The following is a 24739-nucleotide window of genomic DNA, read 5'->3' on the forward strand; positions in this document are numbered from 1 at the left end:
TTTTACTGGGCTATGAAATCCTAAAGCCTGGAAACTACCCTTTTCAATTAATGGGCTTTGAAAGGTAATGATTTAAAATATGTCCACAAAATATTTGATCCTTTTTCCCCAAGAGGCAGAATTCCCTCTCTCTAAGGGTGACCTGGATTTGGTGACTCACTGCTAACAAATAGATTTGGTGTGAGTGATGGTTTCTGATTTCTGAGACTAGGCCACAAGACACGTGGTGCCTTTCTCCTAACCCCTCTGTCTTGGACCACTGTTCCCGGGGGACGCCAGCTTCCATGCTCTGAGGAAATGCAAGAGCCCTGTGGAGAAGTCCACATGGTGAGCAACTGAGGCCTCCCACCAACAGCCGGGAAGGAACTGAGGCCAGCAGAGCCACCTTAGAGGCAGGTCTTCCATCCCAGTCAAGCAGAGGACTGCAGCTGGTGTCTTGACTGCAACCTTGTGAGAGCCCCCCAGCCAGAACCACTCAGCTAAAGATGCTCCTGAATGAGATAATAAATGTTTCAACTTGCTAGAGTTTGGGGGGTAATTTGTTACACAGCAGTAGATAACAAATACAGAAGGCTGGGCATGGTGGCTCATGCCTGTAATCTCAGCACCTTGAGAGGCTGAGGCAGGCGTATCACTTTAGGCTAGGAGTTCAAGACCAGCCTGGCCAACATGGCAAAAACATCTCTATTAAAAAATACAAAAACTAGCCAGGCATGGTGGCACATGCCTATAATCTCAGCTACTCTGGAGGCTGAGGCACTAGAATTACTTGAACCCCGGAGGTGAAGGCTGCAGTAGGCAGAGATTGTGCCACTGCACTCCAGCCTGGGTGACAGAGTGAGACTATGTTTCAAAAACAACAACTAAAAATCCCCCCAAAACAAATACAGAAATTGTCAAGCCCTATCAGTAAATCAGAGATCACAGAAAGGCAGCCTATGGGCTGTGGTCTGTGGTCTGCCTACAGATGTATTTCATTTGGCCAGTATAGGACTAGAAAAAATGGAATTCGTTGCTAACATTTATTTATTTTTATTTTTTATTTATTTTATTTTTTAGAAGAGACAGGATTTTCCCATGTTGGCCAGGCTGGTCTCGAACTCCACCTCGGCCTCCCAAAATGTTAGGATTACAGATGCGAGCCACGTGCGTAGCCGTAGTTGCTAACATTTAAAAGTTGGGTATTTCCCATAAAAATCCAGATTTCTGACTTCTCTTAGAAAGATCTAGTATTGCTGGGCCCACATCCCTATGGGTGACAACCAGTTGGAGATAAACGGCTTTAGACAGGGTGTGTGTTCTCTTGTTTACCACACTCACTACCACTCCCTTATGTCTCTTAGCTAGATTGCTTTACTCATTTATGCTACCTGCTCTGCCCCAGTAGTCATTTGAGCTTATACCTTCTATTGTGAGACAGCTTTTAATGAGATGCCCAGGCACAGTTGACATGAGAACCAAATGACCAGAGTTGGAGCTTTGATTTATAAATATCATGTAGGGTGGGTTACCACTGGCTTGCATAGTTGGGGTGATGAGCCAGTTATATTTTCCTGTTCTCCTTCCAGGGGGAAGAGAAGAAGTTGATGCTGCCTGGGAACAGGCTCCCTGATTCAAGTCCCCTTACAGCTCTTCCTGCCTCACCTCCTCCAAAAAATAAAACAAACTGCACCAGGCTTGTTTTTTCCATACCTTTTATTGAACTCTGCAGACTTCATTAAGGGACCATTTGCTTAGAAATTCTTAAACATTTGAACACATTTTACATGACAGGACAGCAGCTGGAGGTCACACAAAGATCACAATTTCATCTCACCACATGCATAAAAAGACATTGGGATTTTTGTTGGTGTGTGTTTGTGTGTGTGTGTATGTGTGTATTGCGCAAATGCGCAATGCTCATTTCACCTTTACGGGAAGGACTAGAGACGTTAACTGACGAGAGATGAACAGGACCCACGATTGCACCCCCGAGAAAAGAGTGGCTGGGGACATTGGTCATTTATGGCTAATGTGATTGGCTTGGCCCCTGTCAAGGGTGGGGTGATCAGAATGGCTTTGCTGGCAGAAAAGCCCCAACCTCACACCATGGGTTCCTGGGAGGGAAAGGGTCTTAGCTGATGGGATCTGGGGGCATGCTATCATGGCGGCTTTGGGGCTCAGAAAAGAGATCTTCGGCTCTAAAAGCTGGAGGGCAGGCTGGCCTTAATATCCAGCTGGACTCCCATGGCTCAGGGAATGCGATCCAGTTTCCAGATGTTGGCTCCTATGTTTCTGCCCCAGCAACTCCCAGATCAGGGGAAATCCCAACTTCGAACCCTTGGCTTAGTCCATCAGAAACCACTTGATGGTTCCGCCGTGGGCCGTGCGTGAGCTAAAATACAACATGAGGCTGAGAAATGCAGGGTAGGGGAAGAGGAAGGAGGCCAGAGCTGCCTTGTGGGCCCCCGGAAGTGTGGCTCTGAGAGGGCTGCGGCCCTTATCAGCTTGGGGCCTACAAGCATCAAATAGAGATGTCATCTTGAGTCAAAGAACAGATAACTTTGATGGGGCAGTTATGGTTTCAGTGGGAGAGGGGCTCCTCATTTTTCTTCCCTTCACTGTTAGGTAGGGATTCATTAACTCCCCCATTCACTCACACGTTCACTCGTCCAGTCATCCACTCAGAGGTCAACCATTCACACATTCACTCACTCACAAAAACACAGGATGGATGACCATCAGGTGCTAAGGGCATATGTTGGGGGTAACCCTGAGTTCCTGGTGCAGAAAATAAGGTTCCCAATTTTTGACCTTGGATTGAAGTCAAGATAGGTCTGGAGAATCTTCCCTGTCCCCACCCACTCAGGCACACTCAGCTCATCCAAGGGAGAGGCCCAAATCCCAGTGAAGCCCAAGGGGCATGAGCCAAGCTGTAGAGATGTCAAAGTTTCTTGGGCATCTTCTCTGCTGCCTGCCTCTTTCCAATCTTGGTTCAGCTCAGGGAAGCAGGAAGTATGGGAAGATCCCTGCGTGGCCCTTGAGGGCATCCTAGCGGGACAGATTTGGGAGTTTCCTCCATGTTCTTGAATTGTCCTATTGTTGCAGCCTTGTGTTGTTGCAGCTTGAGTGATTTTGCAGGGCAGAGCCTCCAGTGAGGAGTTGGGAGGGAATCTTGAATGCTGGTTTTTATGTTATTTTGGCTTCAGAGGAAGGCTGCTGCTCATTCTGCTCATTGAAACATACCATTCTGCCCATCTCATACTAGAACAACAGAAGACCAACCAGTCTTGGGTTCACTGTGAGGTTGAAGTCTCACTTCCTCTCAACCCACTATACATAAACTCTCCCTTGTCAAAGGCTTTCCTTGGAGAATGCAGCATGCAGGCTGATTTGGGAAGGAGGCTACAGCTGCAGGAGAGTGGGCATTCTGCTTGAAGGCAGCCAGAACCCGGCTTTGCTGTGAAACTGGATTAAAAGCTGCCTTTCTCTTTTGATCCTTCTGGATTTTTTTTTCACGGTGGGGGGAGTTTTGAAGGTCTTGAGTGGGATCTCTTGTTTGATTTACCAGAAAAACAAGCCCTTTTGGATTGGAGCCATTTGCTATTGCCTGGGCAGTTGTTCATTGTGGGGCTGGCTAGTAGGGAACAGATATCATTGCATCTTTTGTATGGAAAGCCCCAGGCTCATGAGGGCACAGGAGCTGGGCGGAGGGGCTGAAGCACCATAAGACAGCCAGCCAGGGACAGGGGACAGCATGGATTGCTCCTTGGCTGGCCTGGGGGAGGGTAGTATGAGTCTCATCCCAATGTGGTACCTGGTAGGCCACTGGGGATGGGTTGGATTGGTGACTGACGGTCATTAAAATGTTCCAAGACAAGGAGCTGGAAGGAAGCAGACTTGTCTCTTAGGCACCCCCTCTGATAGCTCCAAAGCCCAGAAGTTGCATTCCTGCTAATTGTGCTGCATGCCTTTGCCTCAGTGGCTTGAGCTTGTGCCCAGAATGTTCAAACCACCTACATACACACACACACACACACACACACACACACCAAGAAACAAAGAGGGAGAATTTCTGTGGATGTTCAGCCCAGTTTCCATGCAATGCTAGGGTCCCTCCACAATGCCCATTTTATATACCATCTAGCCAGCCTCTTTCAACACCTGTGGTATAAGGGAGCTCACTGCCCACCGTGGCATTGAGTTCTATAGTCAGACAACTCCGCCTATTAGGAGGGCTTCCTTAATTTGAGCTGAAATTGACCCCATCCCTTTCATACAATAGAAATTTTTGGAGAACTTGCATATAGCCATCTGGCAGTTAAGTGGTTTCTTCTTCAGATTCATTGCCCTACTCCACCCCATTCTGGCCAGGCTTTAGGAGATCTTTTCAGGATCTTTGGAGGGAGGAACAGATAATTAGGTTTATAAGTGAAGATGAAAGTTCCCTCGATTAACAGAGCCCCACCCAAATTCAAGTTGGCATTTGGAGAAGTTCAGGAGAAAATCTAAGTTAAGTTAAAATCGGAGAGAGTGAATGGAAATGCAAACTATATAACCTCTTTCTTGATGAAAACAGCATCAAACTTAGGAAACTACTGGGAGACAATTTTTTGTTTTTGTTGGTCTTGTGCAAAGGTTAAAAAAAATCTAGTCTGTTTTATTTTACTCTGGTTCAAACCAGACTATCAGAGGTCTATGGGGTGGGGGAACTCTGATTAGTGTCCTAGTCCAGAATGAAAAATTCATATTTGAGTTGGCTTCCTCTTGGGAGTTATCCGATGGGAGGGTTCACTGCCATTTGAGGGTCCTGGTTTGGCTCAAATTTCTGATTCTAGGCAGAGCTCTGAGCACTGCAGCTGACAGCGAGGCGGGTGGGATACCAAAACCTAAATGAATGCAAGCTGGAGGTTATCTGGGCCTTCTTCATCTTACTGTGTGAGTTGATGGATCGAGAATCACTTTCTACTGAAGATCCTGCATAGTGAGATGTCCTCTGCCTACCCAGGGCTGAAAACTGCCTTGTGGAATTAATTGTCAGGACAGTCCGAAAACTCCCCCAGGCATGGATAGGTGGAAGCTGGAAAAGAAGCCCTGTCCTTGTCACATACCTCCTGCTCTATGGAGCTAGGCAGCTGGCAAGGGAAGGGGAGATGCGCTAGCAGATTTTGGGACATCTCTTCTCAGGGTTTGGCTGCAAGGGTGTCTAGCCACTGTTTTTTGGTGAGGCTATTAGAAATGGATTAAAATGGGCTGGGCACAGTGGCTCATGCCTATAATCCCAGCACTTTTGGAGGCTGAGGTGGGCGGATCACCTGAGGTCAGGAATTCGAGGCCAGCCTGGCCAACATGGCAAAACCCTGTCTCTACTAAATATACAAAAATTAGCCGGGCATGGTGGTACACTCATGTAATCCCAGCTACTCAGATGCTGAGACATGAGAATCACTTGAACCGGGGTGGTGGAGGTTGCAGTGAGCCAAGGTTGTGCCATTGCACTGCAGCCTGGGCAACAGAACATGACTCTGTCTCAAAAAAAAAAAAAAAGGATTGAAATGAGAAACTGATAAACAAGGTGATGAGGAACTGATAAACAAGTCGATGAGATGTGAGGCCCAGCATGTTCTTGTGAGGTTCACGAGAACCTGAAAAAGCTCTGGACTTCAGATCTGATGAATGTTACAGACCCACAGGGTGCTGGACATGGGAGCAGCCCAGCCAGGAGGAGCTGATTTGTGTTCTGAATCTCAGAAATGCCAGTGATGAGTTTGCTTGCATGAGATTTTTGGTTCCAAGATCTCTGGGGATGAGAAAACTTAGTCCCTTCAGATCCCTAGAGGGGTGTGGGATACAAGTGAAACCAGCCCACATCCCATCCTGATTTTGAGGGCCATCTGTAACGCTGCTTCCCTGGGTCTCATTCCTGCATTCATGCCCTGAATTCTTAAGAACAACGAATAGGAGAAACACACAGAACTGAATGAGAAAAGTAACAGCATTGACGGACTCTAGGCCTAGTGTCAAGAAATGCCTACACAAGGAAGTCATACCCCAAAGTCTTTCCCCACTCCCAAGAAACCAGAATCAAAGGGAAGAAAACCAAAACAGCCCAAGAGACAATGGTAGGAACTGCAAAAGACCAGAAAACATCAGCTATGATAATGACCAACAATGAAACTCCTATGATATTGTTCTGTATTACAAAAGAAGAGATTAGACTCAATTGCCCTATTATAAATTTGCTAAAAATACATATATATATATATTTTATCTGAACAGAAAAATAGACTACTCTGAGATGCGTGGACATTCTGTGACATAGTCGCGCATCAGATACTTCTAGAGCCAGAAAAATGGCAACAGAAAATGCAGAGGTAACTCTTATTTCTGGGTGTAGCCAGGACTGGTTTGGGTTGCCTGGGCTGAATGACATGAAAGCATTTGGATGCTGTCCTATAAGCAGTGATAGGCGAGAAAACATCAGCTCTGGGCTGGAAGCTTTCCGTTGTCCTGCTGGGGTCTCAGGGGAGCCCCTTCTCCCTCCTGCCCACTCTGTAGCTACAGGAAAAGTCCTTTCCCAAAGAAGCATGTCCGGAGGCTTTTTGCCTTGCCCTCTTTTGATTCAAAGTTACTTGAATTGAGGCTGAAAAAAAGCCTGGGGTATTGTTACTTGAGATTAGTTGGTAGAGAAATAAGAACAGGAGAATGATTAGAGATAGAGACCTGGCTTTAGTGGCCCTTGTCCGTGGTGAATTTTAAACATCCCCTTGTCCATGAACTAGACACTCCAGCTGGGACTGGAGCAAGACAGAAATATACAATAGTTACAAATATCAACAATACATTACAGTTTTACAGAAGAGAATACTGTTTTGTTTTTCTCCTTAGAAACATGGATCTTATTAGGAGAAAGGGCAGAGACGAGGCTACAGTTACCAAGACACATGGAGAAGCTGGGAGTCAGTTTGAAAAAGTTTGTATCACCAGCAGTTTTCAGGGGCAAGCTGGGTGGGTTAAAAGAAATGGCCTCCTCAGGATTTTGTTGTTCTTCCTTCTTACTCTTCTTCCTTCTTGATCCCCAGTCCTTTGGAGAAAGGGACTTCACGGGAACAAATGTTCTCTTCTCCTTTTTCTCTTTCCCCTTGAAGTGTGCTTAAGATAGAATTCCTAAAGAAGGCACTGAGAAATCTACTGCACCAAAGTCCTGTTGTTTTCTTTTACCCAAAGATAAAAAGGTGAATATACTGTCTCCTCCAAAGCTTCCCCACCTCTCTCACTGCCGGTGGCAGATGCTCCCCCGTGTGATTGGGACACACAGCTACCTGGTCCCTAGCCCTTTCTGATAATGGTGGAAGTTGGAACGCAAGTTCAGCTGGGTTCTTGATGAGTTTCATTGAATTCGCCAAACTGACCAGCATCCATTTGCCGCGTCCAGCCCCTAGTTTATTTGTTTGGGTTGACTTGTTTCTTTCTGCTCTCATTGGTTCAGGAATGGATGGGAAATGGACTGCCAAGTTAAAACAGGATTTGCCTTTAGACCATTGCTTTCCTCTTCTCTATCAGGACCTTCCTATCAAGTGAATTTCTCAGTGAAGACTCTTAGGTAGATTTCCCAGTGCATGTATATTCATGTACATAGGTACAGGTTGGGTGTATACATATTAAAATCTGGATATGATCCTTTTTAGCGAGTGGAGGGGCTGGGAAAACTTATAATACTCTATTTCGAATTGAACACAGAAAAAAAGCTATATTCCCCCAATACATACACACACAAGTAAAAGAAAAAAAACCCAATCAAACCCAAACGGAATACTTTCTAAGCATAGTATATGCTGAATTTCAATTATTCTGTTTCTATAAGAACTCTATAGGACTCTGGCTATGAAGCCTGAAAAGGTAGGTTCTTAATGATACTTCTGAATTCGTCCTTCAAAAGTGACTCAATAAAATGCTACTTTAAGGTCAGACAAAATACACAAGGAAGGAAGGGCCAGGTCCTACATGACCACAGAAGGCAGAAAGGGCCTTTGGTTACAAGGAGAGTTGCACCAATTGGTTTTCATTTAAAAAAACAAAGAAATCATTTTCAATCTGTACACTTCTCATCTGCTTCAACCAACAAATGAAATGCCTTGATTGGAAGAAGTGGTGGTAAGTTCCTTCTCGATATATATGGCTATATTGAAACATGTTCACTTTCCTGATATGTAAAATAGACTATATTATTATTATTATTAATTTTTACAGATAGCATTAGCTCTAAAAATATCTGAATTGGAAATCACAACTATTTACTTTTATCAAAAAGCATTTGTTTTTTTTTCCCTGAATTTTCACATTTGTGCTGATGGTGGACATTAATGGTGATGAAAACAAAGAAGAGACATGTGAGATGGTCGGCGGAGAACTGTCCCACAGCCGTTCCTCAAGAGGCCCCCAGCTCAGACTGTGTGTTCAGCAAAGTGTTTTGGGAGTGCCGCTGCTTACTCTGCCTGGTTCGCCAGCTGGCACGGGATGACCTCACACTCTCCCTGCCCCTAAGTCCCTTTGCAGTTGGTGCATGAATACTCTGAAGATACCTAGGAAGAGTGACATTCTTGTTTTCTCTGTTAGTGCAGCAAGAACAGGACTGCACCCTCTTGGGGGGATCCACAGTCTCTGGAGTTGCTGAGAAGTGTTATGAGTTGGGTTTGTATACAGCAGAGGATACGCGTTTTTAAGGGTGGTGGAATGATCCCATCCCATCATATGTGTGGCAGGTGGCTCAACCTTATGCCATTGTACGAAGGGCAGGCAGAACAGCTCCATGATATTTGTGTACTGAGAGGTGGATCACACCATCGTACTAACAGGCAGACCAGCAACAGATGATATTAAGACTGAAGACTAGGTGAACCAATGCCACATCTTTCTTCCGCTGGGAAGACATATGCCTATTACTGTATTGAGAATAGGATGAACTACACTATTGTACTTGGGACATCATCCATCAACATTACATTAAGGGAACAACATCGTTCCATTGAACTACAGACAGGCAGACCAATGACATGTCGTCTTTACTGACAGGTGAGCCAACATCATAGCATTGTATTAATCAGTGGTTCAACCCAATGACAGTGTACTGAGGAATGACTAACAACACCATGCTGTTGGACTAAAAGCAGGCAGGACAATGCCAGGTCATCAAACTAGGACGGGAAAACCAACACCAAGAAATACACCAGGACCACTCAAGATGCACACGAATACTTATTGCTTTTGTCGTACTGGCTGCGCTGATGGCTGCAGGAAGGAGAAGTGAGCTTTTAGTACAGACAGTGACACTGAAAAACCAATAGCTGGTTGACAAGAAAGAGAACAGAGTAAAACACCCAATGTCCAACTGTCACTGTGTCCTTTTGAGATGTGCATGTCTCCTGTATACTTGACTTCATGAGAGGCCCCATCCAAGGGGCAAGAACCCCTCCTGACCCATGAGGGTTAAGGGAAGGCTTCAGAGGGGCAGGGAAGGAGCCCACAGACTTTGATACGGCAGACAGTAATACCAGCACGATAGTGCCCATGGTGGCCAGAGACAGGCAGGTGGCAACCAGCCAACTACGGTCCCAACGATTGGCCCACGGGAAATAGTGCTTGTTTTAAAGTGCAAGATGTGGACACTGTCCCTGGCAGAACTTATTTTTGAAAAACATAAAGTGCTTTTTATTTTAACTTTTTTTTTTAGCTTGAAAACCACAGAGAACAAAACAGAATTTCTATGATAATAGGTGCTTTCCTTGCTGCAGCAGGAATTATTCAGTCTGAACTAGGCGTTTCAATGCAGGGTATTGAGGGGTATTTTTTTTCCTTTCATTTTTGCAAGTAAAAAAAATCACATTTTTATGCTGTTCTTCAGTAACACACAGTCTCCTTGAATAAACTATTTCTTTTGCATATTTGACACTTGCGTACCTTTTGAGTCTACACTAGTGATGTAAAGAAAGCGTGTTCCTCCTCCAACCCTAAAGCAATGCTCTGAGTTCATGCTGTTGGCTGGGTGCCCACCTTCTGAACCCTTCCCAGATTGCCAAGGGGCAATTAGAATTGAGTACAAGTGGTGCAACTCACCCTGATGATATCTCAAAATAAAAATCTCAGGTACTACGGAATACTGAAGTCAATGAAGACATTTGAATAAGGGTTTTGCGCTGGGATCGTGGCTTATGGCGCAGAGACTTCCCCGTGAACAATCATTCCCTGTAGCCGTCTGACAGTGGAATCCATCCAGGAGGTGATGGACAGGTGTTCCCAGGGGTGGCCGGGCAACATCCAATACCAAATTGGTCAACCCACTCTTTCAACACCAGCCACTTGTTCCTGCATCCTTCTCCAGCTGAAGCCAGGAGGACTGGAAATGTTGCCCTCCGAGACTGAGATGGACAGCCATGAGAGAAGAATGGTGAGTATGTGGCCTCGGTCCTGTCTAGAATGGTAGTAGTGGTGGCTGTGAGTTCCACTCAGGTCATCTCCCAAAGAGGGCAACAGAGTTGTTACAAGGGGGCGCTGTGCCTGATGGCTTGGCCAACTTCATGCTGATGGACCTGTCATGGCTCTCAAGGTCTTAGGGAGCCTTCTCTGGAGTTTCTCTTCTCTCTGAGGGCTTTACAGAGCCTTTCTGTTTCACAGTTCATGCAGAAAAGCTCTGTGGCAGGTAAGCTGAACAGCTCTCCTCTTTGGACCTCACCCAGAAGTCTCTCCTCCAAGGCAGGGCAGTTCAGATGCTCTGATCTCGTGTGCTTCCGTGGGCTCCTCCCCCTGGCAACACACGGACGTCAGGGGAGATGTGGTTCTCGAGTTTGCACTTTTCCTGACCACTGGGGCCTTTTCCAGTCAATGCTTCCGTGGAGTAAATACAGTTCTGCCTTAAGAACTTAGGGGAGGTGGGTAAAGGGGAGCTTTCAAAGTGGTTTTTCTCTGATCTTGTCCCCATGCTGAACTTCGGACTGGTGCTCCCAGGGAGGCTTTTAGGGGGGCTGGAGTCCACACTGTAGAGGAGCTGCCCCTCATCATCTGTGTCTGCGTCAATGTACTGGTGGACACCCGCCTCGAAGTTGAACGCTATTGCTGTGTGTTTCTCAGGAGACCGGGGGGGTGTCTTAGCACTTGCTGTGGTGTAGATGGAGGACTCTGGGCTCAGCACAGCCTTGTCCAAAAGCGTGGCACACTCCAGTCCAGCGACAGCAGCCGCAGCACTCCCCCGGTTCCTAAGAGGGTCGTGGTACATCCCCAGAACGGGGAGGAGTGGACTGGGGTCACCCTCCATGAAGTTGACTTTAAGTGCTCGGAGCTTCAAGGGGTTGTTGGTTTTCATGGAACTCTTGGGGCTCTCGATGAAGAAACTGGAGTGCTGGCTGGCATCAGGGCTGGGGTTGGCCTCCACAAACCTACCACCACTGGCACCCAGAGCTCCCCGCCAGCCCACTTCTGGAGCTGTGCTGCCCCCAGTCTTGCTGGGGAGTGATGTCAAAGGGCTGTGGGAGAATCTGGTGGCCTCAGGGAAGTCTGTGGCACAGCTAATGAAGCTATCAATGCTAGACATACTTCGCATGTCGATGACCCCTTCTGTGCGAGTGGGCAGAGGGGCTATGGGGCTAGGGATACTCTCCATTTCAAGTTCTTCCTGTGGTTTGCTCTGTGCTGCTGACTCCTTGGTATTGAGGATGGGTTGGGATTGGGTCTTGGCCATCTTGTTGTACATGTCTTCCAACTGCTGAACATTCAGGTGCTGAGGACTAGAAGACGATCTGGCTTTCTCAGGGGATCCCTGCTCCTTGGTTTCAAAGGACTTACTTGAGCTGGTTTCAGACAGTGTCCTCTTTGTCCATTTCCATTTGTTAGGAGACAAGTGGTTATCTTGCACTTTGTCTTTCTTACCCATATTCTCCCCATTTTTCTCAACCACAATGTCCATCATCTCAATGCTCCGGGCGAAAGCATCCTTCATGTTCATGGACACGATGCTGCCATTCCTCTTGGCTCTCTCCAGAGCCTCTCGCCGCTTGATTGCTTTCTCCTGTCTCTTCTGCTCCTTGTAGAACTCAGAGAAGTTATTGACGATGATGGGAATGGGAAGAGCAATCACCAGGACTCCCGCGATGCAGCAGAGTCCCCCAACAATTTTCCCCAGGAGAGTCTTGGGGTAGATGTCTCCATACCCAACAGTTGTCATGGTGATGGTGGCCCACCAGAAAGAGGCTGGGATGCTTTTGAACTTGGTGTCGTCCTCATCCTTCTCAGCAAAGAAGACGAGGCTGGAGAAGATCATGATGCCCATGGCGAGGAAGAGGATGAGCAAGCCCAACTCGTTGTAGCTCCTCCGCAAAGTGAAGCCCAGGGACTGGAGGCCAGTGGAGTGGCGTGCAAGCTTAAGGATGCGGAGAATTCGCATGATGCGGAAGATCTGGACCACGCGGCGGACATTCTGGAATTGCAGGACACTCTTGTTGGATTCGGTGAGGAAAATGGTGACATAGTACGGCAGAATGGCCAACAAGTCAATGGCATTGAGTGGACCCTTGAAGAACTTCCACTTCTTGGGCGAGGAGAGGAACCGCAGCAGGTACTCCATGGTGAACCAGGCGATGCACACGGCCTCCACGTGGGCCAGCTGGGGGTTGTCTGTGGACTGGCCGAACTCGTCGAGGCTCTGTAGCTCAGGCAGCGTGTTGAGGGACAGGGCAATGGTGGAGAGGACGATGAACATGATGGAAATTATGGCAAGGATCTGTGAGGAGAAGAGAGTGGGATTTAGTTATTAACTGCCCCACGGGATGATCATCACACAGGGCACTCCTCAATGTTCAAGAGCATTTTCACATCTCACCAGCCATTTAATGACTGAATGGGACAAAAAGAGAATTTATTTTGATCCATTTATTGTCCAGATGTTTTAAAGCTATCAGCAAGCCCAGGGTTCAAGCATACCTTTTCAGATAGTAACCATTTTATAGGCCCTGAAACCCTGCCTTCTCTATTGCAACAACTCAACTCTGCAGCTGCAGCATGAAAGCAACCTTGGATAATACATAAATGAATGGGCATAGCTGTGTTTCAATAAAACTTTATTTATAAAAACAGGCAGTGGACTGAATTTGGCCTGTGAACCATAATTTGCTGACTTCTGATCTAGACTGGTGGCTCACATTGGGTGGGGAACTACCTTCACAGAGATGATACTAATGATAATAGCTAACCTTTATTGAGCGTTGGTTGTATGCTAGGCACTTTCCATGCAATAGTTCATTTCATTTTATAATAACCCTGTTCAGTGCTATTAGCTCCATTGAACAGATGCGGACACTTGGGTTTCCACAGCTAGTAAGTGGAAGATCCAGCATTTTAACCCAGGTCTGTATGACTCAAAAACATGAGCTCTTAAGGCTGCTGGATATGGTGCCTCATGTCTATAATCCCAGCACTTTGGGAGACCTAGGCAGGAGGATCATTTGAGGCTAGGAGTTCGATTCTAGCCTGGGCAACATAGTGAGACCCTGTCTCTATAAAAGAACAAAAGGAAAAAAAATCAGATGAAAGCTAACCTTTTGCTAGAAAAATGCCTAGACACTCAAGATTTTGCAGGTAATTCCCAGGGAGGCACAGACATTCTGGGCTCATATTAACTCCTGATCAGAACTATGTGCTTTTGGGGGCTAAAGACCTTGACTTAACTATCTTTGAGTCCCCTGGATCAGAAGAGAGCCTGGCCAAGAGAAAGGGCTCAAAGAATATACACTGAAATTAATAGAATCTAGGCCAGTCTATATAGTCTGTGCAGAAAGGCAAATAGATGTAATAAATTGCTCTGAGGTTCTTTTTGTTTTTTCAACAATACAAATCCAATCACATTACTTCTTTGCTTAATAAATCTCCAGGACTCCTCATGAAAAAATCCAAGCCCCCAGACCTGTCTATTGGGTCCCCTATACCCATCTTCCTTTTGGAGATTTTCCCTTTCTCTTCCTCTGCCCCTGCTATGTGGGAAGGGGAGCCTGGTCACCATGATTGTATCATTTGATCCTGGCTGCCACTGATCAGAGCACCAAGGTTGGATAGAAAATCCAGACTGAGCCAATCTGTACACTGGGGCTTAGCCAACCTACCTTTGAGAATTTGAGCTCAGGAAGTCAGGTGGTAAGTGGGTTAAGGGAGGGTGAGTCCCTGAATTAAATGTTAAGTAGAATCTAGGCTTGAATCAGTTTCAACCCTCAAGCAACTATCTTCCAAATATAGAGGACAGAGATGCCGTGAAAACATCAGAGAAAGCTAAACTTTAGTCTAGGCATGGTGGCTCACACTTGTAATCCCAGCACTTTGGGAGGCTGAGGTGGGGGGATTGCTTGAGCCCAGGAGTTCAAGACCAGCCTGGGCAATACAGTGAGACTCTGTCTCTACAAAAAGTAAAAAATCTGCTGGGCGTGGTGGCACATGCCTATAGTCCCAGCTACTTGGAAGGCTGAGGCAGGAGAATCTCTTGAGCCCAAGGAGGTTGAGGCTGTGGTGAGACTTGACTGCACCATTATACTCCAGCCTAGGTGACAGAGAGAGACCCTGTCTGGAAAGAAAAGAAAAAGGAAAAAAAGAAAAAAAAAAAGAAACGAAAGTAGCCAGGCATAGTGGTGGCGCCTGTAATCCCAGCTACTTGGGAGGTGAGGCAGGAGAATCACATGAACCCAGGAGGCAGAGGCTGCAGTGAGCCGAGATCATACCACTGCACTCCAGCCTGGGCAACAGAGCAAGACTCCATCTCAAAACAAACACACACACAAACAAACAAATAAAACAAAGAAATGAAAGAAAAAGACAAAGAAAGCTGAACCTTCGAGAGAAGCCAGAGAATGAAGGGAAGATGCAGAGGAAGGAGGAGTGGGGACCGCAGGAGGGTCACAGCAGGTGCAGAGGGCAGCAGTTAAGAGTTGCGGGGGGGCTCTGGTGTTAGCCTGCTTGAGGTTCAAGCCTCAGCTCTGCCATTTCCTTACACTGAGCAAGTTCTTCAACCTCTCTGAGCCCCAGTTTCCTTATCTAGGAAATAGGCTGATAATAACAGTATCTACCTCAGAGAACTGCTGTGTAGATTAAATGTGTTAGTACAAGCAAAGTACTAGAACAGCTTCCAGCCACACATGGTGAGTGTCTAATAGATGCCAGCCATCATCACAGGGGAAATCTCAGCCCACACCACCCGTCCGCTCAGATCACCCAGCGTCGGGGTGGCCTGGTCTCCATCCTTGCCTCCTGTCCTTGTTCTGATGCTGCCTGCTGTATCCTTTAAGCAAACCCAATTGCTGCATGGGTGAGTGTGAGAGGTTTCTGGCCCTGCAGTGAATCCCCAGTAAGGACGCATGGTTGTCAAGTCCTTCTCATGTTGACTCTGACCCCTCTCTCTGGCCACTCCTGCCATGGGGTCTCAAAATTCACACTCAAAATTCAATTCGGCATGTCCGAGCTTCTTGCTCGTGGTCTGGTGAACTCCAATCCATCTTTCCAAATCCAGCCCATGCGACCCCTTCCCTCTGGAGTTCTCCCTGCTTTCTCCAGGCAGGGTTGACGGCTCCATCCTTGGGCTTCCCTCACCATTTTAACATACCTTGGGGATACTTACCACACATATTCCATCACAGGCACGCATGTGTGTGTGCGCGCAAGTGTGTGTATGTGTGTGTGCATGCTTGTAGTGTGTGCATGTGTAGCATGTGCATGTATGTGTGCATGTGTGTGTAGTGTGTGCATGTATGTATGCATGCGTTTGCAGTGTGCGTGTGTGTGCATGCGTGTGTAGTGTGTGCGTGTATGTATACATGTGTGTGCAGTGTGCGCATGTGCATGCATGTGTAGTGTGTGCGTGTGTAGTGTGTGCGTATGTGCATGCGTGTGTAGTGTGTGAGCCTGTGCATGCATGTGTAGGGTGTGCGTGTGTGCGTGTGCATGCATGTGTAGTGTGTGTGTGTGCATGTGAGTGCATGTGTAGTGTGTGCGTATGCGTGCATGTGAGCAAGTGTGCTTATTGCTGCCTAGAATCTGTGAGCACCGGGAGGATGGGGATGGGTTCTGAGGTTTTTCTCTGTGCCTCCAGCACCTAACCCACGGCGGGACACCTGACAGGTTCACCCCAAGTATTTGTTGGCTGTTGCTCAAGTTCATAAATCTAGAAGGGTCAGGACCAGAATTCAGTTTTTTTGTTTTATTTTGTTTTTAGAGACAAGGTCTTTCTCTGTTGCCCAAGCTAGAGTGCAATGCTGTGATCATAGCTTACTGCAGCCTCAAACTCCTATGCTCAAGCAATTCTCTCACCTTAGCCTCCCAAGTAGCTAGGACTACAGGACAGCACAACCAACCCCAACTAATTTTTAACATTTTTGTAATGATGGGGTCTCACTATGTTGCCCAGGCTGGTCTTGAACTCCTTGGCTCAAGCTATCCTCCCGCCTTGGCCTCCTAAAACACTGGGATTACAGGTGTGAAACACCGTACCGGTCTGGGAAATATTTCTTGGTCATCTACTCTGCGTGAGGCACTAGACTAGACATGGGGATGCCACAGGGGGCAAGAGAGTGCTGGTGCCCTGACGGGCCAGCTCTGGTGCTTCCCTAGCCTCAGGGCTTCTATAATTTCCTGATTTTTTTTTTTAATATAGTCAAGTCTGACACATGCCATGTTTCAAAAAAATAGGTTTTGAGTTTCTTGATTTACACCCATTGAAAAAGAAAAATTCTGTAATACTTTATAAAATGAAATGTTTGAGGCTGGGTGTGGTGGCTCATGCCTGTAATTCCAGCACTTTGGGAGGCTGAGGCAAGTGGATCACCTGAGGTCAGGAGTTCAAGACCAGCTTGGCCAACATGGTGAAACCCCGTCTCTACTAAAAATACAAAAAATTAGCCAGGCGTGGTGGCAGGTGCCTGTAATACCAGCTACTCTGGAGGCTGAGGCTGGTAAATCACTTGAACCCAGGATGTGGGGGTGGCAGTGAGCTGAGATCATGCCACTGCACTCCAGCCTGGGCAAAAAGAGCAAAACTCTGTCTTAAAAATAGAATGTTAGATATATACAAAAGTAGACCTAATTTTTATATAATTTATGAACCATAATCAAATGAACACCTAGAACTTACCACCCAAATGGAGACACAGAGCAGGCAGCAGTAACACTGACACTTCCTGTGTGTCCTTCCCACTCCAGAGATAACCTCTGTGTGCAGTTTTTCATCCCTTTGTTTCCATGTACGATTTTCAATAAGAATGTGTGGGTCCCTAAATTGTCATTTTGTTGCGCTTTTTTTTTTTTTTTTTTTTAAAGAAATAGAGTCTTGTTCTGTGGCCCAGGCTGGAGTGCAGTGGTGCAATCACAGCTTGAATGCCAAAGCTCAAACGATCCTCCTGCCTTAGCCTCCCAAGTAGCTTAGATTACAGGCGCACGCTACCACACCTGGCTATATTATGTAGAGATGGGGTCTTACTATGTTGCCCAAGCTGGACTTGAACTCCTGGCCTCAAGCAATGCTCCCACCAGGGCCCCCAAAGTGCTGGGATTCCAGGTGTGAGCCAGCGCACCTGGACTTGGCTCAGTTTTGACAGTATGCCGCATGTGCTTTGCCACTTGTACCACTCCTTCCTTAATGGTAAAAACAAAACATCAAAAAAGCCCACTCACCTTCTTTATTTTATTTTAGCTTTATTCCAAGAAATAATATGCAAAATTGTTTATTTTTCATGCCAGGGCTATATGTATTAAATATTCATCAAAATAAAGATGTGATTGTTGGAATAACATCTTGGCAGCACACTTTAGGTGAGAAGAGTGGGTCCTGGGGTTGAAATTCTAGCTTGCCATACATTGGTGGAATGGTCTTGGGCATCCAAATGTTCACTGCCTCAGTTTCCTTATTTGTAAAATGAGGACATACTAGTGGTTTATAACAGGATGATTTTTACTCCTGTGGACACTCGGCAATTTTGGCAGAAATTTTTGGTCGTGACAACTGATTGGGGGGTGCTCCTGACATCTTGTGGGTGGAGGTCAGGGATGCCACGAAATGCCCTACAGTGCACAGGACAGCCCCCACGGCAAAGAATGATCCAGCCTGCAATGTCAGTAGTACTGAGGCTGAGACACTCTGGGATATACCAGTAGTCAGCCGCTCACAATTGTGGAGTGGGGGACACAGAGTGGGTCAGAGTGGGCAGCCAGTGGGCTTTAAGCTGAGCCCTACGAGAAGCTGCTCTCATCTTGTGACTCCTGGCAGGAGGGCACCTGCACAGGGAGGAACGGATTCCTGGGGAGTCTGTTCCTTTAAGAGCTGGGAGGTCCTATTTCCCCCAGAGGCTAGCAGGGGAAGCCTGCTCCAGTTTCTAACCCCTAGACAACTCCAGGGAAGGCCCACATAATTGATGTTCTGCTGACAGATGCATGAATTATGCACCCAGCTATTGTACAGACCATGGGGCCTGTTATTCTAAGGCAGGCACCCCTTTTGTACCTCAGATTGTGCCCTCCCTCTCCCTTCCCCTCAGCTCAAGGAGGCCTAGAAAAGGAGCAAAGCAGGGGCAGAGGCCCCACTGGATCACAAGATTGGGGGGTCGGGGGAGTGCCTGCTGCTCAGGGTTGGGTTGGGAGGGTTGGAGTGCACCTGGCGTCTGTCTGTGTGAATGTGCATCACACAGCACGTGTGGTGATGCATCACTGGGGGTCTCCCCTGCCCCATCCCTCCTGGCCCCACCTGCAAGATCTTTTTCTTTTCCAGACTCAATGAAGCCCTTAGAGTCAGGGCCACACTTCCTGCATGGGGAACTTCCCAATGTGAGTTACGCCATCTGTGCCTCAGTTTCCCCACCTGTAAGATGGGGATCATTGCAAGATTGCAATGAGAATTCAATTAAATCAAAATGCCCTTAGCTAGTGGCACAGTCACTCTTAACTTTTACTGTATTTATTTCTCCACAGCTTTACATTTATTTATAAGCTGATTTTGGACCTGGGTTTGAGTCCCAGGGCTATTGTTCCCCAGCTGCGTGGCCTTGGACAAGTCACTCCCCCTCTCTGAGCCTCTATTTCCTTTTTTCTAAAATGAAGATGAAGGTAACTCAGCACTTGCCACCTAGCAGCCACTTAATATGTACTGTTAGTAAATTATTATTCAGGGCTGGGTGCGGTGGCTCACACCTGTAATCCCAGCACTTTGGGAGGCCAAGGCAAGCAGATCACCTGACGTCAGGAGTTCGAGACCAGCCTGGCCAACATGGCGAAATCCCTCTCTACTAAATATACAAAAATTAACTAGGTGTGGTGGTGGACGCATTTAATCCCAGCTACTTGGGAGGCTGAGGCAGGAGAATTGCTTGAACCCGGGAGATGGAGGCTGCAGTGAGCTGAGATTGAGCCACTGCACTCCAGCCTGGGCAACAAGAGGGAAACTCCATCTCAAATAAATAAATATTCAGATAATTTATGGTCAACCCCACCCCAACCCTTGTACTGTTTGCTTCTGGAAACTAGGAGTAGGAGTGTAGACCCCCAGTGACTGCCTAAGGCAGCAGGCATCCTCTAAACAGCTCATGGACCCAGATGGACTGTGTTGATTTGGTTTCTGGGATAAGCCCCAGGAGTAGGGAACCAGCTACCACCTGGGAGTCCTCCGGCCCCAGCTCAGGCCTGGACAGGCCTCTGCTTTTCTGGGATCCGAGCCCAATTGGCTTTGGCAGAACTCCAGGAACCCAGGGGGCAGAGGCAGGAGCCAGCACCAGAGACAGGGAGGCTGTCCCCAGATTCCCTGCAAAGAGGTTCTGGATTCTGGAGCCTACCTGTCTGCACCAGATGGGAGAGGGGGCTTTGGTCCTCTGGGAGAAGAGACTGGCAGGTGGGGATCCCTAGGGTGAAATTCAGGAGTGCTGGAGCCAGGCTCTCCTCATCCTAATTGTCAGCTCTGGCTGTTGATCACAGAGAGGCCTACAGACTGTTTATCATGGCCTCTGCACACTTCCCTGCTGTTCCAGGAATGTGGATGAGGCACAGACTGTCCATGCAGAAAAGGGCTCAAGCTCCTCGCTGGGACGATGGGGAGACTCAGGCAGAGAAGGGAAGCGACTTGCCCACGGTCACACAGCCCACTGCGGTCAACACTCTTCAGTACCACTGGAAGCTCTGGCAAGCTGGAAGCTGCACCTAGGGCTGAGGGCTTGCAAATTGCTCTTCATAAACATGCAGATTTATAGCAGCACTGTTCATAATAGCTCCAAAGTGGAAACAACCCAAATGTCCATCAACTGATGAATGGATAAACAAAATACAGCTATCCATACAATAGAATATTCTTCATCCATAAAAAGAAATGAAGTACTGATATATGCTACAACACAGATGAACCATGAAAATGTTACGGTAAGTGAGAGAAGTCAGACACAGAAAGCCATGTATTATATGATTCCATTTATATGAAATGTCCAGATAAAGCAAATCTATAGAGATGGAAAGTAGGTTAGTCGTTGCCAGGGTCGGGGATAGGGATTAACAGTTAATGAGCATAGAGAATGTCATTGGGATGAAAGTGTTCTAGAAACTGATTTAGGGCAAAGCCTGCACAGCTTGATAAAATTGACTAAAAATTATCAAATTGTATGCTGGACATGGGTGCATTATATGATATGTAAAGTAAAGCTCAATCAAGTTATATAAAAATTGCTTTCCATCTTTCCATAAAGGGCAGCCCATTGCTTTTCTTTCTTTCTCTCTTTTTTTCTCTCTCTCTTTTTTTTTTTTGAGACGGCATCTTGCTCTATCACCCAGGTGGAGTGCAGTGGAGTGATCTTGGCTCACTGCAACCTCCACCTCCCAGGTTCAAGCGATTCTTGTGCCTCAGTCTCCCGAGTAGCTGGGATTACAGACGCCTGCTACCATGTCCAGCTAATCTTTTAGTAGAGATGGTGTTTCACCATGTTGGTCAGGCTTGTCTCAAACTCTTGACCTCAGGTGATCCATCTGCCTCGGCCTCCCAAAGTGTTGGGATTACAGGCGTGAGCCATAGCACCCGGCCTTTTTTTTTTTTTTTTTTTTTTTTGAGACAGGATCTCACTCTGTTGCCCAGGCTGGAGTGCCGGGGTGTGATCTTGGCTAACTGCAGCCTCAACCTCCCTTTTTGTATTTTTTATAGAGATGGGGTTTCGCCACATTGCCCATGCTAGCCCATTGCTTTCCATCCCCCTAACACAGGGATAGTTCACAGGAGAGAAGAAGTTGAACAAGCCACAGAGCTGCTGAGAGCCCTGCAGTGACTCCCCATTCTCCCAGTTAAGTTCCAATTCCTGTGCATTTAGCTGGGATGTGCTTATTGAGCACTTACTAAGTGCTATGCTAGTTGCTGAGCGTGCTGCATGAATAAGGAAGATAATTTCCTAGCCTCACAGAACAGGTAGTGAGAGGCAGACCAAAAAACCCAGAAATATAAACCAGGAAAGAGGCAAGGTGACGTCAGATAGTGTTATGTGCTGTGAGTTGTTGAGAAAAGCAAACTGGGGGATTGATGAAGAAGCACTAGGGGTGTCCATAGGAGGCTGCGTGCTCACGGCAGGCTTTTCTTAGGAGGTGTCTGGTTGCTGACACTTAAAGATAAGGAATGTGTGTCATTCAAAGATGCGAATATTTGGGCCGGGCATAGTGGCTCATGCCTGTAATCCCAGCACTTTGGGAGGCCGAGGTGGGCGGATCACGAGGTCAGGAGATGGAGACCATCCTGGCCAACATGGTGAAACCCTGTTTCTACTAAAAATACAAAAAATTAGCCGGGCATGGTGGTGCGTGCCTGTAGTCCCAGCTACTCAGGAGGCTGAGACAGAAGAACGCTTGAACCCAGGAGGCAGAGGTTGCAGTGAGCTGAGATCGTGCCATTGGACTCCAGCCTGGGTGACAGAACGAGACTCTGTCTCAAAAAAAAGATGCGAATATTCCAGGCAGAAGGCACAGCACGTATGAAAGTCTTGGGGTGGGAACAAGCCCGGTATATCAAGCAACACAAAGAAGCTCAGCGTGGCTGGGGCTGCGAAGCGAGAGGGGAGAGTGGGGCGGGCCTGATGAGGCGTGATGAAGAGATCTGGATTTTATATTAAGATCACCTTTCTTCTCTCTCCTGACCATTTCCCCTGTTTCCCACTGTATTCCACACTGAATCCTGGAAGAACTACTTACAATTCCCAAACTGCACCACCGTGGGTGCTTGCACCTCCAGACCTTTGCTGTTCCCTCTGCCTGGAGGGCCCTTCCTCTTACTGCAAACCCCCTTCTCCTGGCTGGTTGCTACAGCCTATTCAGGCCTCAGCTTTGGGGCCACTTGCCCCAGCGAGCCGTCTCTGGGTCCCTGGTCTGGATTGGGTATGCCAGTTCTCTGGGCTCCCACAGCCCCTGCGCATCTCTGATCACAGCCCTGGTGCTGCTGAGCTGAAATTGTTTTGTTTTCTCCTCTCTGTCCCACACTAAAGTGTCAGCTCCAGAAGGGCCTGGACTGGGTCAGTCTTGTTCACTGCCATGTTCTCTCCTGAAACAGTGCTTGGTACTGATGGGTGCTTCCTATATAGCTGACGAATGAACAAGCAAATAAAGGAAACTGAGACTCAGAGAATGAAGTGACTTTTCCAGAGTCACGCAACTTGTATGTGGTAGTTCCAGACCCACAGACTTGATCTCAGGTCTATGGGTTTCCCCAAGACATTTTCAAGGACGTAGGAGGAGGTGGCTGCTGGCCCATCAAACCTTCGGTCCTTTTATGGTGCTTCCGCTTCCCCCAGCTTTAAGTGGGGATTACAGCTGGGGAGTTTTAATTAGAAGGGTCACTGGTACAGATCCAATTAAGGGGATTGGGAGCAGGCTGATGGGGTTGCCCGCATCCCCTACAGGCAGGGGCCCCTGGCAGAGGCTTGGTGAGACATTGGAATCAGGAGCCTGCAGGGGGCGCTCGTGGGCACAAAGGGACAGGAATCCTGCGCTTGTACAACAAAGGATGAAGGTGGAGGCCTTCGCCATGAGAAGAAAACAGTCACAATGATGGAAAGAGGACGGAGGGCCACTGCGGAGGGCGTCCAAGCCATTATAACCCAGAGGCTTTGCTGCTGAGTTTATTTTTACTTGGTTGACCGAGTTTCAAAATTGGGAGATTTTACATAAAAATCCAGATTCTCAGATTCTTTGCTTCACTCAACCTGCATTCCCAGTGGCAACCACTGGCTGGAGCTAAGGAACAGCAACCCCTTGGGACAGGAACCGGCTCCCCAGAGTGCCACAGGCCCTTCACCTGTTTTGTGATCCGTCTCTGCAGGCAGCTGGGTTTGCTGTCACCCACCCACATGATGCAATAATGAAGACAACACCTGCCAAAGGGTATGAAGAACTTTCCAGACAAGATCTGCCTTGGACTGCACAAGCCAGGAACATGGGGATCACATTTGCTCTATCCTGACCTATCCCGTTTCCCCATACCCAGTCCATTGTCATTGCCAAGTCTTATCGATTTGAGTTCACCAATGTGTGTGCATCTGTTCCATTCTCTCCACCTGCACAATCCCCACCCTTCCCCATCAGGACTTCTTTCTGGCCTCCCCAAAACCACTCTCTGGCCTGCTATTGTGAAGACTGCCAGCTGTCACCAATATCTATTCTTTCCCTCTTCCATTGTCATAGAGTTTAGCTGGACCCAGGGCTACCCAGAATAAAGACTGCATTTCCCAGCTTCCCTTGCAGTTAGATGTGGACATGTGATTAACATTGGCCAATGGAAGGTGGGCAGAAATAATACAAGCTCTGTCTCCTTTTCCTCCTTGCTGGCTGGGAGGCAGATGTGCTGGGCAGAGCTGGAGCAACTGTCTTGGATCTGAGATGTAAGACTGGCCCTTTACAGAAAACGTTTGCCAGCTCCTGGTCTATCTCATAACATCCATCTTGTTTAAGCCACTCACTGTATTTTGGGGTCTCATTGTTACAGCTGCTTAGACTCTCCCTGACTAACTCTCCAGCCTTCTCTTGTTCCATGCTGCTCTCTGCCCTCTCATTTCAGGCACATTAACCAGTAACCTTCCTTTGGTCACTCATAGTCTCCACTGTCTTCTTGCCACTAGGCCTTTCCCACACTGTTCCTTCTGCCTGGAATGCTTTACCCACCACTCCGCGTGGTTACTTCCTACTCATTCTTCTTGGCTCAAGATCAAATCCCCAATCACAGACTCTCATAGTACCATGTCCTTCTCTTCATAACACTGTCCAAGTTGCAATTTTGCAGTAATGTCCACCTCCGCAGACTGTAAGCAGTGTGAGGGCTGGGGTTATATCTGATTTTTCTCAATCTTGAATCCTTAGAGCACATAGTAGGTGCTCAATACATATGTATGGAACAAAGGATCTCATTTCGTCCTGATGACAATCCTACAGGTCCTGTTTTATAATTGGGGAAACTGAGGCTTAGAGAACAAATGTCCAGAGGAACAATTAAGAAAATAGTAGATGGTTGGGCATGGTGGCACAGGCCTGTAATCCCAGCACTTTGGGAGGCTGAGGCGGGCAGATCACTTGAGGTCAGGAGTTTGAGACCAGCCTGGCCATAAGGTGAAAACTTGTCTCTACTAAAAATAAAAAAATTAGCTGGGTGTGGTGGCGCACACCTGTAATCCCAGCTACTCAGGAGGCTGAGGCAGGAGAATCACTTGAGCCTGGGAGGTGGAGGTTACAGTGAGCTGAGATCACACCA

At 47.4% G+C, this 24739-nt stretch overlaps 1 protein-coding gene across 1 annotated transcript in view; it reads right to left on the reverse strand.

Annotated features, from left to right (window-relative positions):
• Window positions 1-1677: 1677 nt before the first annotated feature.
• The window catches only part of KCNB1 (potassium voltage-gated channel subfamily B member 1), a 114776-nt gene continuing 91714 nt past the window's right edge, over window positions 1678-24739 (reverse strand). Inside the window, exon 2 of the mRNA XM_012467430.3 lies at window positions 1678-12748. Within this exon, the coding sequence (XP_012322853.1) occupies window positions 10739-12748 (2010 nt within the window). The 3' untranslated portion in view covers window positions 1678-10738. The remainder of the gene's footprint in view (window positions 12749-24739) is intronic.

Source organism: Aotus nancymaae, unplaced genomic scaffold (assembly GCF_030222135.1).
Source record: "Aotus nancymaae isolate 86718 unplaced genomic scaffold, 86718_ANA_hifiasm-v0.15.2.pri h1tg000029l, whole genome shotgun sequence".
Classification (NCBI taxonomy): domain Eukaryota; kingdom Metazoa; phylum Chordata; class Mammalia; order Primates; family Aotidae; genus Aotus; species Aotus nancymaae.